We start from the raw sequence: 17673 nt of genomic DNA, 5'->3' as shown, positions 1-17673 counted from the left end.
TGTATGTCTATCTGGCTGTAGGATCTGGGTGGACTTCATGCATCCAGACCTTCTGGTTAGGCATCCAGACCTTCTGGTTAGGCCAGCCAGACTCTGTTTTTGATCAAACCGCTGCCTACATTCTCTCCATGTAACTTTTTTTTTGCCACATTCACACAGCTTTGGGTTTCTTATTGTTTCCAAGTCTGGGTTTCACATTCAGTACAATCCTCTTATGAAGTGTAATGACCCTGATCCTTCTGACGTACGCCCTCATGCACTAAAAACCAAATACAAAACACAGTATAATGTCAGCTGTGACTCATGAATCACTCAGGTATGATCTCAGGTTTGCTTATTAACATAATTTTGTGCGTACATTTTATTTTACATTTCCATGTTTTGAATAAGACATAATATTCTAATTAAATCAAACATGGATGATGTAAATAACCATGGTAAGACAGGCTGACATTAATAACAGTATTTTCTCCAACCTCCATGTACTGTATCTGTAACAGTTTTTGTTGTCTCTCATGCCTCTGACAGCAGTGGATTAAACAATCCTATGGGTGCAATGAAGAAGATTTAAAAGCTATGGCGCCATCTGTAGGACAGTGAGGACACTACTTTTTTTGACACTACTTTTTTTTGTGCAAATACTATAATCCTACAAACCCCATTTATGATTTCAGTAGATAGCATTTGAATAATGACACACTTTTATTAGAAAATTGAATTGTATTTTTATTGTGTGTTTTATAAGGTGACATGATCAAAGTCTTCCCTTTTTAGAAACAGAGTGCAAAATCACAGATGTAAACGCAGCAACATATTTGATGATATTCTTAAGTGTTCCTTGTTTAGTGGCCACACGCAAACAGGCATATGTTGCTCCTTTACTCATTGTGGCAGTAACTCTTGTAGTGTTTCTGGCTTCCCCCGCAGGCCTTAGGCTTGGGGCCCTGAAACAAGAACATGTTTGAGTTCAGAGATCAAGATTATACAGCTTAAAAAAGTGTACAACGTAGTCAAGGACTGAGCTGAGTGACTAAATTGTACCTTGTACATGTCGCAGACCAGAGTGAAGAGAGAAGCCATGGCTTTGTCCTGCAGTTCATCTGTGTGCTTCTGCAAATGTATAAAAGTTAGGGCTGGTGTGACAGCCACACTGTCTAGAAAACTCATTAACATAAATGTCAGTCAGCAGTATGCATCAGTTCTAATTAAAATATGGCAATCACTACTTTGGCTGCATGTAAAGATGAAACATAAGACAGGAAACTGTAGGAATGTGACATTTCACTGATCTCACATCTTCATAAAATGTTAAGTGGACCTGAACTATAAACACTCCCTGCTATTTGACATGATGTGGTGTTTCTTTTTCTTTTATTCTTACTGCTTTGGAGCAAACTTCACTTTCAAGTTGTTACCATGCTTCTTGTCTCAAGTTGGCTGGCAAACAGACAGCAGCGTGACGCATTAAGCTTTGGAGTCGCATCGAGCTGTAGCTTCACATGAATCAACCATAGCTCACTTTCAGTTACAGATTTGAACCTTGAGGTAGCCTGATTGTCAAAATGATCTCCAACTCATATAACTATCAATGTAACATCACTTATTTCAAAAGCCAGCGTCAACAACAATTCAGACAATTCAGATTCTAATCTTTAGTCAGGTGTCTTATAGTTTCTGACTGTCTCTGTAATGTTTTTTTTCTAAACAGTATCCCGCAGTGTTTATGTGTCACTAACTGCACTGATGACTTACTCCATTAATGGTCACCCAGGGAACATATTGGTGTGAAGGACTCAAGGCTTTGGTAGCCAATGCATTCTGATGCATGAGCTGGTTTCCCAGATCCCCCTTCACACAGCTCATGACGTCGTCCCAGTTCAGCTTAGGGGCGTAGAGGCTAGTGCACTACAAACAACAGTGTAGGGAAATAAACAGACATCAACTTTAGTTAGGGAAGTGACACTGACTGAAAAGATGGAGGAGCACAGGTGGTGATAGACACCAGTCAAATGACTGGGCAAATGTGCGAAAAACACACACACACACACACACACCACACTCAGACTTGCTTACAGCCTTGGCATTATTGATGACATCCGCGGAAGATTCCATGCAGAAGATGATCGGGAAAGCCATGTTGGTCTTGTTCATTATACAAGTCTGAGAAGAACAGGACAGTTAATTAATTATAATCATTTTGAGCAGTTCTCTGATTCATCACAGCACACAACGCTGGGTTTTAAACAATCCACAGCACATTCCTTGAAAGACAAATATTACGTCTTTTCTCAATCCAAGGCAGATTTCGTGGCTCCAAATTGTAATTAAAGCATCAGATTATTTAACCATTTCAACCATCATTGTTTGTTTGGAGTGTTACCTCAATCATGTTCCCCAAACACTCCTGCTCTCCATGCTGGCACACGTAAGTATACTTCTTTCCAACAGGGTTTTCCTGGGATGGGGTAAATGCAAAAAATAAATAAATAAATAAATCATTGACTCGATCATAACATACTTTTGGATTATTCCCTTCATGTCAGTAAACGGACATCCACTTATGCATCATGTTTATTTGATTGTTTTTTGAGTAGATGTTTTTGGTCAAATATGCCTTCACGTATCAAAATGACAATCCCTGTGTATTCTAAAGGTGCTTGGTTCACTGCCTACCTGTGCATTGCCATAGGGCACCAGAGCAACAGACATGATGTCATTCAGCAAGACCCAGGTGGGGAAAAGCATCTCAACGAGAAACATTCTGCATCCGGGACACAGACTCTCATAGTATAGCGCCACCTCGATTGGACTGTCCTTCTGGTGAGTCCTGGTGAAGTTAGACATTAGGCATTCCTTCAAAACCTACAAGAGGGGACAAAGCAGAGAGGTCAACATCTGTGTGATGTCAGTGACTGTGTCTGCAGGTTGTGTTCCTGCCTCCTTGGACTGCTGACTTCGAAGCAAACTGGTGTAAGGTAAAATCATTTCTGTAATTTTGATCATTTCAGATTTAAATTCTGTTCACCTGTAGTCAGTGACCTACGACGGAGTATTAGGGCCACATTAAGGAAAAAAAAAAATCACAAACTTCGAGAATAAAGTCATAATTTACGAGAATAAAGTCGTAATTTATGAGAATAAAGTCGTAATTTACGAGAATAAAGTCGTAATTTATGAGAATAAAGTCGTTATTTATGAGAATAAAGTCGTAATTTATGAGAATAAAGTCGTTATTTATGAGAATAAAGTCGTATATTACGAGAATAAAGTCGTTATTTATGAGAATAAAGTCGTATATTACGAGAATAAAGTCGTAATTTATGAGAATAAAGTCGTTATTTATGAGAATAAAGTCGTTATTTACGAGAATAAAGTCATAATTTATGAGAATAAAGTCATATATTACGAGAATAAAGTCGTTATTTATGAGAATAAAGTCGTTATTTACGAGAATAAAGTCATAATTTATGAGAATAAAGTCATATATTACGAGAATAAAGTCGTTATTTACGAGAATAAAGTCGTTATTTACGAGAATAAAGTCATAATTTATGAGAATAAAGTCGTATATTACGAGAATAAAGTCGTTATTTATGAGAATAAAGTCGTATATTACGAGAATAAAGTCGTTATTTATGAGAATAAAGTCGTTATTTATGAGAATAAAGTCGTAATTTATGAGAATAAAGTCGTTATTTATGAGAATAAAGTCATATATTACGAGAATAAAGTCGTTATTTATGAGAATAAAGTCGTTATTTACGAGAATAAAGTCATAATTTATGAGAATAAAGTCATATATTACGAGAATAAAGTCGTTATTTACGAGAATAAAGTCATAATTTATGAGAATAAAGCCGTAATTTATGAGAATAAAGTCATATATTACGAGAATAAAGTCGTAATTTACGAGAATAAAGTCATAATTTATGAGAATAAAGTCGTTATTTATGAGAATAAAGTCGTGTATTACGAGAATAAAGTCGTAATTTACGAGAATAAAGTCATAATTTATGAGAATAAAGTCGTTATTTATGAGAATAAAGTCATATATTACGAGAATAAAGTCGTTATTTATGAGAATAAAGTCGTTATTTACGAGAATAAAGTCATAATTTACGAGAATAAAGTCGTAATTTATGAGAATAAAGTCGTAATTTACGAGAATAAAGTCGTAATTTACGAGAATAAAGTCGTTATTTATGAGAATAAAGTCATGACTAAATCCGTCAATGCAGCCGTTAATAGCAATGCCATAGGGCTTTAGTTTATCATAAGAATCCATGTGCCATAAGGTGTTGGGCCCTCTGCAGGTGTATTGCCGACGCCGTGCTCGCCGGAGCTCGACTCCCTCTGGATCCAGAATCTTAATTATCAGTCGGATTGTTTCTTGAGACACCACGAAACCCCTCTGAATGGCCCGCTGATGCATCCACCGATAACCCTGCAGTTGACCAGTTCCAGCCATTTCCCCCTCCACAAAAGCAGCGACTTCCTCCAAGTCCGTCTGGTTCTTTGTCCGGAAAAGATGCATTTTCTTGCACAATCTTTTTAAAGTCCTAATACTTATAATGATGTGATGCTGATGTGCCAAAAGATTAAGTATCTCCTTGTTTGTGAAACCTATCCTAAAGTACAACTCCACAAAATCCTCCACGGCCCTCATTTTACCAACTGTCTTCCTCTAAAACAACAGGTTAGAATATTATGACTTTATTCTCATAAAATTATGACTTTATTCTCATAAATAACGACTTTATTCTCATAAATAACGACTTTATTCTCGTAATATATGACTTTATTCTCACAAATTGACTTTATTCTCGTAAATTACGACTTTATTCTCGTAATATATGACTTTATTCTCATAAATTATGACTTTATTCTCGTAAATTACGACTTTATTCTCGTAATATATGACTTTATTCTCATAAATAACGACTTTATTCTCATAAATAACGACTTTATTCTCGTAAATTACGACTTTATTCTCATAAATTACGACTTTATTCTCGTAATATATGACTTTATTCTCATAAATAACGACTTTATTCTCATAAATAACGACTTTATTCTCGTAAATTACGACTTTATTCTCATAAATTACGACTTTATTCTCGTAATATATGACTTTATTCTCATAAATAACGACTTTATTCTCATAAATAACGACTTTATTCTCATAAATAACGACTTTATTCTCGTAATATATGACTTTATTCTCATAAATAACGACTTTATTCTCGTAATATATGACTTTATTCTCATAAATAACGACTTTATTCTCGTAATATATGACTTTATTCTCATAAATAACGACTTTATTCTCATAAATAACGACTTTATTCTCGTAAATTACGACTTTATTCTCATAAATTACGACTTTATTCTCGTAATATATGACTTTATTCTCATAAATAACGACTTTATTCTCATAAATAACGACTTTATTCTCGTAAATTACGACTTTATTCTCATAAATTACGACTTTATTCTCGTAATATATGACTTTATTCTCATAAATAACGACTTTATTCTCATAAATAACGACTTTATTCTCGTAATATATGACTTTATTCTCATAAATTATGACTTTATTCTCGTAAATTACGACTTTATTCTCGAAGTTTGTGATTTTTTTTTTCCCTTAATGTGGCCCTAATACTCCGTCGTAGTGACCCATAGTTTTAGGTGCAGCTGTTAAAATAGGTTGGCATACAAATACAGCCCTGCACTGTATTTGTATGCCACATTAGAGAGTATACATTTAAATTACCTGTCACAATTTATCAGTTTTTACAGTAGTTGTGCAAGTTACTATAGCTTCCAGTGGCAATGTTGTGATGTTTGTGACAGTAAATTAGAACTGTACTAAATTATCGAGATACTTTGGTATGTGATGAAAGCTGGACTGGGAAAGGGAGTTCATTTCTGAGAGTTTTACTTCCTCCTATTGTTCCCCACACCTGCTAAAAACACTCTGTCTACTTCCTCAGTGAGATTCATAACTGGTAGTTTGAGTCACACCGCGAGCTAAGGTTAGCTATAACTGTTTAATAGCAACTACTTGTTGAATTAGCTAAGCTTCGACGATAAAAGAGGAGCCTGTGATGAGTGGTGCCACCTAGTTTTGAACAGGGTGTTCTCTTTCAACCGAGAGAATACGCTGTAGAGTATTATGGGGGGAAAAAACAGCTGTGTTAGGTTTGTTGTAGTCTGTTTATTCACCTCTAAGAAAGTTAAGCTAGCCGTTAGCAAACTGACCCCACGGAGTCCGGCTAATTGTTGTTGCTATGGTTTCCTGATGTAAGTTAGCGATAAGTGCACCACACTAAAACTATAATAAACGCTGTCAGCGCAGGAGCTAACTATTACCGAGGTGTCGTATACTTTTAGTGGACGTCAGCTGCTCAGAAATAGAAATTAGGTGGTAAGAACATAAGGTAGTATGTTTTAAAAAAAAAAAAAAACAACAACTATGAGTGACCTTACCCCACATTCAATGGCTGAGTCCATAGATGAACACCACTTTGATGGAGGGTAGGAGCACGAAGACAGAGAAGAGCAGCCGCCGTACTGAGTGTTTAACCACACGGTCAAGATAAGAAGCAGAAAAGCCTTCATCTTCAGGGAAAGTCTTTACTTACACACTAGAAAACAAACTCAACAGCAACGCCACACCGACCGAAAAAACTAGTGTTCCGAGTGACTTTAAATACAGCACCGAGCTTCCTCGTGAAGCTTTCCTGTAATTTGATTGGCTGTCGGGAGAACTAATCGCGCCTGCGTCACTTGTTGCCAGGAGGGACCGATGCACCAAGAGAGAAAGAGGCCTGTCAGCTGCTGAATGGATTTTGAAACTACACGGAAATCAGTAAACATATCACGAGGCCTTTGGGTAGGTATATTGCAAGTTTATTGTTTAAGATCATTTAGTTTGCAAGGATTTTGTTAGTTTTCCACATGGATATGTTCATGGTGTAAATGACAAATATCAGGCAATGCAAACAAAAATGTTTCACAAATGCAACACTATAAAAACTATAAATATGCTGTGATTTTTATTACTGTAAGCTAGTCTAAATAATTATTGTGTACACTGGAGAAAGGGTAATCAATGAATATTGTTCAGAGGAGGTTAAAGTGAGTTTGGTAAGTTACACGTCGAACACCTGCATGTCGTGTACTGTATGTAGGGGTTTAAATGTTTTATTTCACAAGAACTTTTTTTTATGTTTTTTAGAATTATAGAAGAATGAGGAAATTACTTTGCAGTCATCTGATCAGTTTAGTTTGTTATTCTTGAGTTGTTGTTTTTTTTTTTTGGGGGGGGGGGGGGGGGGGCAGTCCCCTAAAGATGACTGGGTGCAACATCTGGCTCTAATTATAAACCAGATGTTATGTCTCAGCTCAGTTCCTCGGTGAACAGGTTTTGCTCAAGCAGGGTCATAAGTAACGCACATGCAAGAAAAACATCACAGACCCTTGAACATTATGAAAGGTTTTACCTGGTGATCCTCACATGACCATGACTCTGCATGACTCACTCAGCGTCCCGTCTGCCTGTCTGTGGTTTGGTTTCAAGTCTAAAACTAAATGAAGCATCACATTTGTTTATTTTTTTTTACCATTTCCATTTTTGAATGCAGTAAGTATAGTTAACATATGGGCCACTTCCACATCAGTTTTTGCATCAGTTTTTGTTGAGATGTAACCGTATGAAAGTGTTAATTCACTCAACATGTGTACATTCTTACTTGCATATTGTATCCAGGCATTGTGATAGTTTTGGCTGTCCAGATCTTGAACTGTACTTTATTTTTGATTCATTACAGTATAAACAAACCTTTGAACATATGCCTCGGTTACTCTGGTTACACCGCAGACCTCACCAGTTCTCAACAGAACAAAGAAAAGGACAGTTAGCAGTAATGAGGAAATGTTGGTTTTCAACCTTCCTGCCCTGTGAATTTTCCATGTGTACAAATAACTTTAAGGACCAGTGTCCAGGATTTAGGGGGATCTCTTTGGAGAAAGAAATCCTAGTATTCATAACTGGTTTACTGCAATGGGAATTCGCCTTTAATATAACATGTTTTGTTTTTCTAAATATATTAACACTGTATTCCTGTTGCACTCTTTTTTTGACGAGATGCGTCGTTCATCCTGTCTCAACAAGAATACGTTGGTATGCTGAGGGAAACATCCTGTGATAAGCGCACAAGTACAACCTTGGAAATGAATATTTGACTTCAGTGGTAGCTAAACACACTCCTAAGCCGACTGTCTTTCTGTCTTTGCTGGGAGGGATGTGAGAGGCAGAAATCTACAAACCACTGAGTGAAACACTTATTTGGGGTCTTTGGAAAGCGTGAGAACCATATGCACAACTGGGGATTACTACAATAAATATCGTCTTGTTATGTTTCTATATGCCAAAATGAACAAACTAGAGAAAGGCTCTAGAGAGGGACTTTGACATATTTAGGCTGCTGTGGCCGCCACTGTACAAACGCTTAAAAGGGACCTTTGGATCCTATGGGTTGAGGGGAGGGACCTCTGTGGATCATCCCACAGATACTTGATCAGTTTGGGATCTAGTGAAGTTGGAGGCCAGGTCAACACCTTGTGCTGTTTTTCATGTTTGTTTTGAGTGTGTGCCTGTGTCAGGCTGCATCCTGCTGGGGATGGCTGCTGCCATCAAGGAGTGTCATTGCTATGGGGTGGGGTTGTCTGGTCTGGTCTAGGTGGGTGGTACATGTCTAAGTAACATCCACATGAATGCCAGGTCTAAACGTTTCCCAGCAGAACATTGTATTGTCACACGATGGTCAATTGTTTTAATGTTGTGGCTGATCATTGTATTTTCTGTTAGGAGAGTGGACTGTTTGTACAATGATATGCTTTCTTTGATTTCCCATAGCTATTTCTGCAGCTATAACAATAAAATGTTTTTACCCTAGCAACGTCCACAAGGAACAAGTTACAACTGTATGCTATAGGTGTATGTATACCATACGTACTCATGTATGTGAAAGTGTGACAAGGTAACGATTAGCTGATCATGTGAAACAGGACAAAATCATGGCAGCACACCTCATTTTATATATCTTTTATTGTCTTTTAAAATCATTGCATCAGCCTAAAGAAAGAACCGTACAGATCAAAGAGTACCTGTCTGAGGACAAACACAACTCTGAAGCAAGCTGTACATGAGAGAGAAAGAAAGAAATGTCGCATCCAAGTTAAGACAGGCCAACGGAGGGAGGGTAACGCAAAAGAAGAACCATCTTTCCGTGCATCGGGTTCGGGCACGCCACAACCAGTAGGTCTCTACTGGCTGAAACAACAGTGCTCCCTCTGCATTCAATTGCACTTTGGTGTAGAGTAGCTTTATCTGACTGCCCCATCTATTGCCATTCACCGTTTTTGAAAGAAAACAAAGACCGCATCATTGTTTACTGTAATCATTAGTCATACATCTGTTGCTGAAGCCCGTGATACACAAGGCAACTAGTGGGGCAACATTGTTGAATCACGGGTGTTTGTCATGTGATTAGTGATACAATGCGGACAAGTGTTATTATTTGTTGCTGCTCTGCAATGTTGCCCGGGCAGTCGCAAAATGGACCACTGCCAATCTGGTCTCCAACATGTAGAGTTGGGTCGTGAATATGAACTACTGTACACCAGTGAGAAATACTACTAACATGCACATCTGATTAAACGTCCATACGGCAAACCCTCAGACAGAGAAGTGACGATGTGAGGAGACTAGGTAAAGAGAGAAAAAAAAAAGGGGGAAATGAAAGTGCAGCCGTTAACCTCATAATATTTTACATGGAAGTCACACACAAGCTGAGACTCTATTGGCTAAATTTTGGTCTTAAAACTTCCGTTAACCAACCGACCGCTTCAGCTTTTCATGTAATTATCGTTTGCTGTGTAGTGCAAAATCAAGAATAGGATGCCTCTTGATATTATTCCTGAATTTCTGTTTATGTACTCAAACTGTACTCAAGTATGTTCACCAAGTGGCGTGCTTTTAACTGTTATTCACAACACGTGGGGGGGGGGGATATCGCCCCCGATAAATTCTTTGAGCCGAGTCCTCACTGGAGAAACGCCAGGCAGAGTCTTAGTGGAATCTACCATACTGTGCATAATATAAACAGCAAAGGATTCAACAGGGTCTCAAGTCAGGATTCAGCACAATACAAGGCTCAGTGTAAGATGAAGTAGTCAGCAGGTAAAGAGTGACAAAGGCCGATGAGTACAGACGAGTTACGAACAAACGAACCCACCGTATCGTTGAGTTATTGTTTTGAAATCGAGGGAGCACTGTTCTCACATGTAAAAAAAAAAAAAAAAGAACAAACTGAAACAGGAAAAACAAGCAGTCATAACATTTTCAAGTTTAAAACAACAGAGGAAATAAAGAAATATAAAATCAATCCATCGCGGCCACTTTGAGGGACAGACAGATTGATTCTCATACGCGTTTTTACTATTTGGTTAATTACATATTGTAAACATTTGTATTTGTTTTTTTTCTGTATGGAGGAAAAAAATTTCAAGCTAGCTTATTTTTTTTTCTTTATAGGCTCTGTAAGGTTATCATTAACAGATATAAACAAACAAAAAACACTTGGACAGACAAATCTATCAGCTTTTTTGAAAAGCCAAATAATAATAATAAAAAAACAAAACAACATATACTCAGGCACCATAAAAGATCACTTTCTAATGCCATCATTGTTCTACGTACAAAGATCTGCGTAAAGGAGTGATCATGAACCGTTAAATTGTGTACCTTTACCTCCATCAAAAAATTTCACTTTTTTTTTTCTGCCTTTCAGTTTTAAGTCCAGGCAAAAAACAAAACAAAACTCCTTCAGCGACCACAGAGATCTACCAAAATGAGATACAGTGGTAAGATGGTTCACTCTGTTACAGCATCAGTGTCCGATCTGTGGCGGATCTCTGCGGCAGCATCAAGTGTATCTTTTGTGGTGCAACTTTAACACTGCCTCTACTCACGAACACACAGAACCGTTCAAAATGACAAAACAGATTCTCACGTTCAAAAGAAAAAAAACAAACAAACCTCTAATATTTAATAAATGCAAAAGCAGCCAAGACTGCGTTCAACATATAGACTCAGTTCTGTAAATATTAACACATGTACACGAGCTCGCTTTCATCCTCTGAACGCACCTGATAACCATGCTCAATACATTACATGTATGCCAAAGGGCTGCGACCGTGCGGCTGGCGATCCGAGACGAAGCTGGCCGCAGCCGACTTAGTTAAAAACGCTTTCAGTAACTGCTCGGGAACAAAAGCAGCCGCGGAGCGAGCCTAAAAGGTCGTGTTCACATCAAAGCCTCTTTCTGATTTGTTTCAAGCACGGCCCAAATCAGAATGAAATCATCCAAAAATATAGATATCTAAGTATATATCTGAAAATATTTATTCTCTAGTATGTCTCTCATTCTTCAAACCGTAACAGACATCAGATATATGCGTTTCTTTGTCGTCAGTGATAGGTGTGCTTTGTGTGTGAGGCCGTTTCAAGATGTGTCGTTTACAGTGTACCAAAGAACGATGACAAAATACCCTTGAATGATCGTTTGTCATGTAGTAAAAGTGTTTTTCAAGAAGATGCATATCTAAAGGACGAGCAGGATGAAAGCTTTGAGTGTCGGGGTTTCAACTCCGATTCAAAGCGCAATAAAGTCTTCATCTTCTGCTCTTTTCACGCCTGTCTCACTGTGCGACCAGGTTTCTTTGCTACAAGCCTTGCTTCTTTAACGTCTGAGTAACATGGCATATATGGCTGATGAAAGTGTTTAAATACACTGCAAAAACGTTCACCTTAACCGGTGAAGCAGGAATCTATTCAGATCTCTTTATATTTTTCTCAAAGCAACTAAAAAAAGTTGAGCAAATTGCTTAAATGGAAGCAGAACTACTTGGTTTGTGATCCGTTCGGAGAACTGAAACTACTTTTACATCACTGGCACAAATTTACTTTTTCTTTCCTCTCCTTGTGAGTAAATCCCCCAAAAAACCCCAACAAAGATTTTATTTACTCCATGTGGAACTGTATGTAACCATGTGTGTAGTTTCACTTTCATGCTGATGTTTAGATATTTGTTCTTCAAATCTGTGCCAGCGAGAGTACAAAAGAGAAATGGAATAAGATAACACACGACCTCACTGTAAAAAAACCTTTCTTGGAACGATTTCTTAAGAAGGAAGTGGTTCTGCTGACACAGCTATTTGCATGTGTAAATACCACCGGGAGTGAATGGAGAAAAAACAAAAAAGCTCTTCCTGTTAGTCTGGATAGATCGGCTCATTTTTCTGAGTAATGAACCTGTAGCTGTCTTTAAAGTCGGTTTGAGAAGAGTTCAAACAGCCCATGTGTTAAAACTACTTGTATGAAAAAAAACAAAAAACAATGCAATCAGTCAAAAGCATCAGATTTACAACAGTTGTTGACTGCAAAACAACAAAAGCATACACTATATACTGTATACTCCAATACCACAAAGAAAATATCAATCACTCCTGATATACTGTATGAAAAACTACCAGCTAAGAACACTATTGACAAACTGAGCGTCACCGCTGCGTGTTAGTTTATTGTTGTTGGGCGACACACTGCATCGAGTGTGCGGAACAGAAAAAAAAAGTGCAGTCACAAAAAAAAGTGTTGGTCCAACAAACTGGATAATGGATGTGTCAGCAGTGGTGGATGACTCAACCAGATCCCCTGATCGCCAAGGAACTAACTTATTACAAAACACTGAGAAATGCTGCATGCATTACCTTGGGAGCTTATCAAAGTAGCTTCAAACAACTGGTCTGGGATGTGTATTGTTCACATTTCTATCTTAACTGAGTTGTATTCAAAAACATACCAAAAAAATAAAGGAACACCAAAGAAAGCCAGCTTGAGAGAGCGTCAAGCTACTGTACAGCCCCCACCGTAGAAAGAAGGAATATGTAACAACTATAAATGTAACGAGAAACAGCTAAAATCTGTCACTCTTATCTAGAACATGCACAGATTTCCTCTAACACACACAAACACACAGATGCACACAATAATTATGCTCATTTGCCAGCTACCCTTTTGATAAATGGCAAATGTGTGATCCACGGGGCACGACGTGTGGTGGCGGTGGCACCATCTTGTGGAGCAACGCTCCAATGACAACGAGGAGACGACGAGCTCGTCACAAAGACTGAAGGCACTTCTAATCTTTCTCGCTCACATGTTTTGATAGCCCTCTAATCAGGAGCACCGCTCTCACCTCTAGTTTGATTCTTGGGATATTCTACTTGCCAAGAAGTGTGCAAAGTACAGTACAACTGATTCACCCTGACAGAAAATCAAAATGATTCAAACTTTTCAGGTCAAGTTGGGTTTCATTTGAAGATGGATTGGTCCGTCTGGAAAAATGTTGCCACCTGAAATTTGTGACGCAACGTTTCACAAATAGACATGATGCTATTTCAAGAAAACGTTTTGTGTTAGCTGGAAGATTGGGTTCACTGATGAAATTTGATATTAACTGACTTTTATGAGCAGAAGGGTATATGAGTAGGGAAGTGAAGCCCCGCCCCTTCTGGTGGACACAATGGTACCTTATTTCCATGTTGAGAGGCAAATTATTCTTTGATCCTGCTTAAATTCGGCCACGGATTACACATGGGATGTTTGCCAATTTAGAAGATACATTTGCAAGTCGGGACCAATGCAGTTTGTTGTAAAACTAAAGGCTGATTAGGCTGTAAATCTATAGACTACACAGCCAAAATTCACATGACATCATCATAACTTCCTCTACTGGCTACCCAGAGCTGCTGAAAATCAACAAACACTGCAGATAGATAGCTGTGAAGGTGAACTGTATTAATACTGATTTACTGATTCACACAAAACCAAATGGTACTTTACCATCCATACAACAACTGCGTCTTACTCTACTTGCAACATTAAGTTTTAAATTGAAGAATACATACGTGTATTTCATGGCATGACTCAAAATGGATCAAAACAGTATGTGACTCATACATACTGTGAATAAACAGCATATTTTTTTCTAAAATAAAATCCGTCTGTTGATTCACTCAAAGGAGCGCGACTTCAACCTTCTCCGTTTCATTTTGGAATAAAACATCAATTTCTCTCACTCAATAAAAAGGGACAAAAATTAAAATAAACCCAAAATACCAAATGCAAAACCTTTAAAAACTATTTTTTTTTTTTTTCTAAAACATTCTATTATCTATGACTTTTGACTGGTTTGTACCCTTCTACAAAAATAGTTATTTGTTTTTGGCATTCTCAGTCTACCATATGTAAGAAATTATTATTATTATTTCTATTTGTTCATCTCGAGAAATCAACAACGTGAATCAAATTTAAAAGCAACATTTTCACGACCACACAGTAATAACTGAGCAACCCTGCATCTACACACCTGTGCTTTGAAGAGTGACATTGAAGAGAGGTGGTACAATCTTCACCTCAAGCCACGTGGACATGGAGGGGGGAAAAATAAAGGAGCAATTCACTGCCACAGCACAGAGCAGAGGGAGGGAGGTGATACTGAAACTCTGCCTGCAAATCTAAAACTAATTATACAACTGTGCTGTGCATAGTAAGACCACACAACATACTGTATATGCACAACAAGAAGCACAATTATCAACCACTAGTCCAAGTAAAAGAAGATAAACAACCACCCAAATGAAGGACTCCATGCATACTGTACTGGGTAATCTCTCAGACCACAGAGGCCACGCTAAATGGCGAAAGGACTGATTAATTTTTCTTGCTACATGAAAAGTCATCCTTCATTTGGCTCACATTAGGTGGACACTTGGATCCTGAAGCAGAATCTAAGAGCATAGCAAATATTCTGCAAACATAAAATAACACAGCGATGAAACTGTATAGTCACATACACTGACTGCATGTGTGTCTGAAATATACTGTACATGAGTTATATTACTGCTTTCTTTTCTTTTTTTCTTTTTTTTTGTACATCAATGTTCTACAGCTCGGTCAGTCAAGCTTGTGGCGAAATGAACAGTCAAGCGCGAGGGAGGAGAAGTACCGCGAGTAAATCTGCATGAAATAAACAATGATAAACATCTGCAAGGACACTGTACCACGACACCAGTCTAACTAGAGATGAAGCAAATACAGTACCCAAGATACAATAATCACAAAGGTCGATGCTCTGCAAGTGTCCTTAGCATATAGGAACAAGACACGTAAGAGGAGCACTAACAGTGCCTTAAGTCGATGGCTACAGGTGCTACAGTATTAAAGAGGATGAACAAAGAAGGAAGAAAACAAAGAGACGTCCGACGCAGGAGTCTTTCCACTATTTCCATTTAGAAGGAAACCTGAATCATGTGGAACTGCATGTAACAGCGTACCTCTCCATCTAGTGTATTGTGATTAAAAATAATTCTATACTCACAATACACCAAATATGTACCATGCATGCATCATATCCTGTTACACAGCGTTTACTGTGTGTTGTACCTCATCAGTTCAAAAGGAGACCCACTGAGAGAGAGCAACAAGCCGAAGCGCTTGGAAATAAAGATCATTTCATAAAAATATACCTATATGTATGGAACTTTTAAAGCTGTAGCTTTGTCTATGTCGACAGCTGTTCATTCCCTCCTTCTTTCAACTCAACGTGCCCCTTTTCTTTCTTGCGACACAGGCTTGTGGTCATTCACTATGGCACTTAGGCAAGCTTTAAATTGAATCAGTCTTCTTAAAACCCTTAAAATATCAACACGCTCACCCCCCGCGTCACTCTCCAGTGACGACACCCTCTTCCCCATTCCACGGTTTCTCAGCCGCCTTTGGGTGTGAAGCCAGCAGCCTTGTTTAGCCAAGCCAGTCCTTTCAGCAGACGACAGCTCAGGCTTTTGTCTACGGAGAGTTTGCAGGCAGTCTGGGGATGACAGATTGGGCCTTTGTCTATGGACATTTATGTTCAAGGTAAAAAATAAAAGTGCCTCCTGTACATTTTCCAATCATCCGAGCATCTCTCTCCGCGATCTTGAAAAGAATGATATATGTATATATATATCGTTGTGTGCTTATTTTGTCTTCTTGAACACATTAGGTCTGCTTATCAAATGTGTTTTCTTGTGAATGTTTCACACGTTTTTTTCATAACTGACACTGTACAGTCATGGCTGGCTAATGCAACTGGCTGCATCAGCCAGGACAACTGTACAGTGCTTTGTTATCAGTAGTAGTGTGCTTATTATGAAGCCATGCTGTGAGCAAGGAGTCCTCCCTGCTGGACTGGGATCAGTGTGGGAAATTAGCACCAGCCTCCAGCTAAAAACACATGATTTTTTTTTTTTTATCTTGGTTGTTTACCTGCCGCTTTGAAAACATGAACAAGCATTGTCCAGAAGTTGTTTTTTTTTTTTCTCAGAATGTATGCGAGTGAACATTTTGTTTCCACGCCCTGGTTGGCGTCCTACACTGCTGGTGGATAATTCATCTGGGGTGCTGGTTCTGGTTCTGAGAGCGTGCCAGGACTGGGTAGGCTAGATTTACATTCAGCTGGTCGTTGTGTTGGACCAAGGAGACGTTTTTGTAGTGGAGCACCAGGTCTTTGAGGGACGAGTACAGATTGTAGGGCTCGGCGAATCCATAACCTGTGGCTGTCTTGAAGATGACGCAGTGCTTGGTGTCACCCTCCACACTGAAAGAAGGACAGACATCATGTTTACGGATTATCTGTACTCACCTATCATTAAAATATTTTTACACTTTGGTTTGTGTACAAATCAAAAACAACTGATAATGTGTTAATGAGTCATCTTCAGAGACTAAGCATCTCTTTATACCGTCAGATAGAGCTTGGCGAGCTACCATTTCCAGTTTCTAGGACTGGTTAAGCCAACTGGCTACTAGTTACAGCAAAGATGTGCGAAAAAGATGCAGTATAATCCGTGTATATGGCATGAAATGGTGTCCTGTCTCTTAAGTGTTTTGTTAATGACTGTATGATATTTACACATTTAACAGTCCTACTTGTCAACTAGAGCATTCACTCATGTTAGTTGATGTTAGAGTGAAATTTGAAACAACATTTTTGGAGGAGATTCTGCCAGTCAAATGTCATTCTCCTATAATATAAAAGCACATTTAAAAATCCCAAAATAGAAAATCCATCAGATGAGAAGGACAAACTCACACTACAGAACAGGCGTAGGAGCCCTTCTGTGTTTGGCTCTCGCGGATGAGAAAGGTCCCGTCGCATTTGTCTCTCAGCATTTCCTCGGCCTGGATGCGTTTGATATCACCCACGTACCAGGTACACTCATCGTGGTGGGGTGAGCCCTCATCCTCCTCCAGTGAGTAAGAGCTAAGGGCACAGAAACGAGGCGGAAAACGCTCAAGCAGACGTCATGAACAGAACACCGAGACCATCCAGTCACCACAAGCTGCTGAGCAGACACTTGATTTCAAACACTTACTCATCAGCATCATTCTTTATGCCGAGCCATTCATTGATCTTCTTCTGTCTTGTTCCCTTCTGAGTCAACCATCTGAAAAGACAGGACATTTAATGCCGACTTGTGCTCATGATTCAGAGATGTCATGAG

General features: G+C 38.6%; 2 protein-coding genes across 2 annotated transcripts in view; both read right to left on the bottom strand.

Moving 5' to 3' along the window:
• Nucleotides 1–3: 3 nt before the first annotated feature.
• Nucleotides 4–6722, bottom strand: ifi30a (IFI30 lysosomal thiol reductase a). The gene is made up of 7 exons (XM_084547135.1): nucleotides 6493–6722; nucleotides 2674–2862; nucleotides 2381–2455; nucleotides 2074–2160; nucleotides 1753–1905; nucleotides 1042–1110; nucleotides 4–944 (listed from the first exon to the last, which is right to left on the bottom strand). The coding sequence occupies exons 1-7, from the start codon at nucleotides 6622–6624 to the stop codon at nucleotides 879–881; spliced, it is 771 nt and encodes a 256-aa protein (XP_084403261.1). The 5' UTR covers nucleotides 6625–6722; the 3' UTR covers nucleotides 4–878.
• A 2385-nt stretch (nucleotides 6723–9107) lies between these two features.
• Nucleotides 9108–17673, bottom strand: part of pik3r2 (phosphoinositide-3-kinase, regulatory subunit 2 (beta)) — a 33543-nt gene continuing 24977 nt past the window's right edge. The window contains exons 14-16 of the mRNA XM_084546584.1: nucleotides 17545–17616; nucleotides 17262–17432; nucleotides 9108–16766 (exon numbers count right to left, since the gene is read on the bottom strand). Coding sequence (XP_084402710.1) covers nucleotides 16559–16766; nucleotides 17262–17432; nucleotides 17545–17616 — 451 coding nt within the window. The 3' untranslated portion in view covers nucleotides 9108–16558. The remainder of the gene's footprint in view (nucleotides 16767–17261; nucleotides 17433–17544; nucleotides 17617–17673) is intronic.

Source organism: Chelon labrosus (genome assembly GCF_963514085.1).
Source record: "Chelon labrosus genome assembly, chromosome: 6".
NCBI classification, from domain to species: Eukaryota; Metazoa; Chordata; class Actinopteri; order Mugiliformes; family Mugilidae; genus Chelon; species Chelon labrosus.
This window is presented reverse-complemented; position numbering and strand designations above follow the sequence as displayed.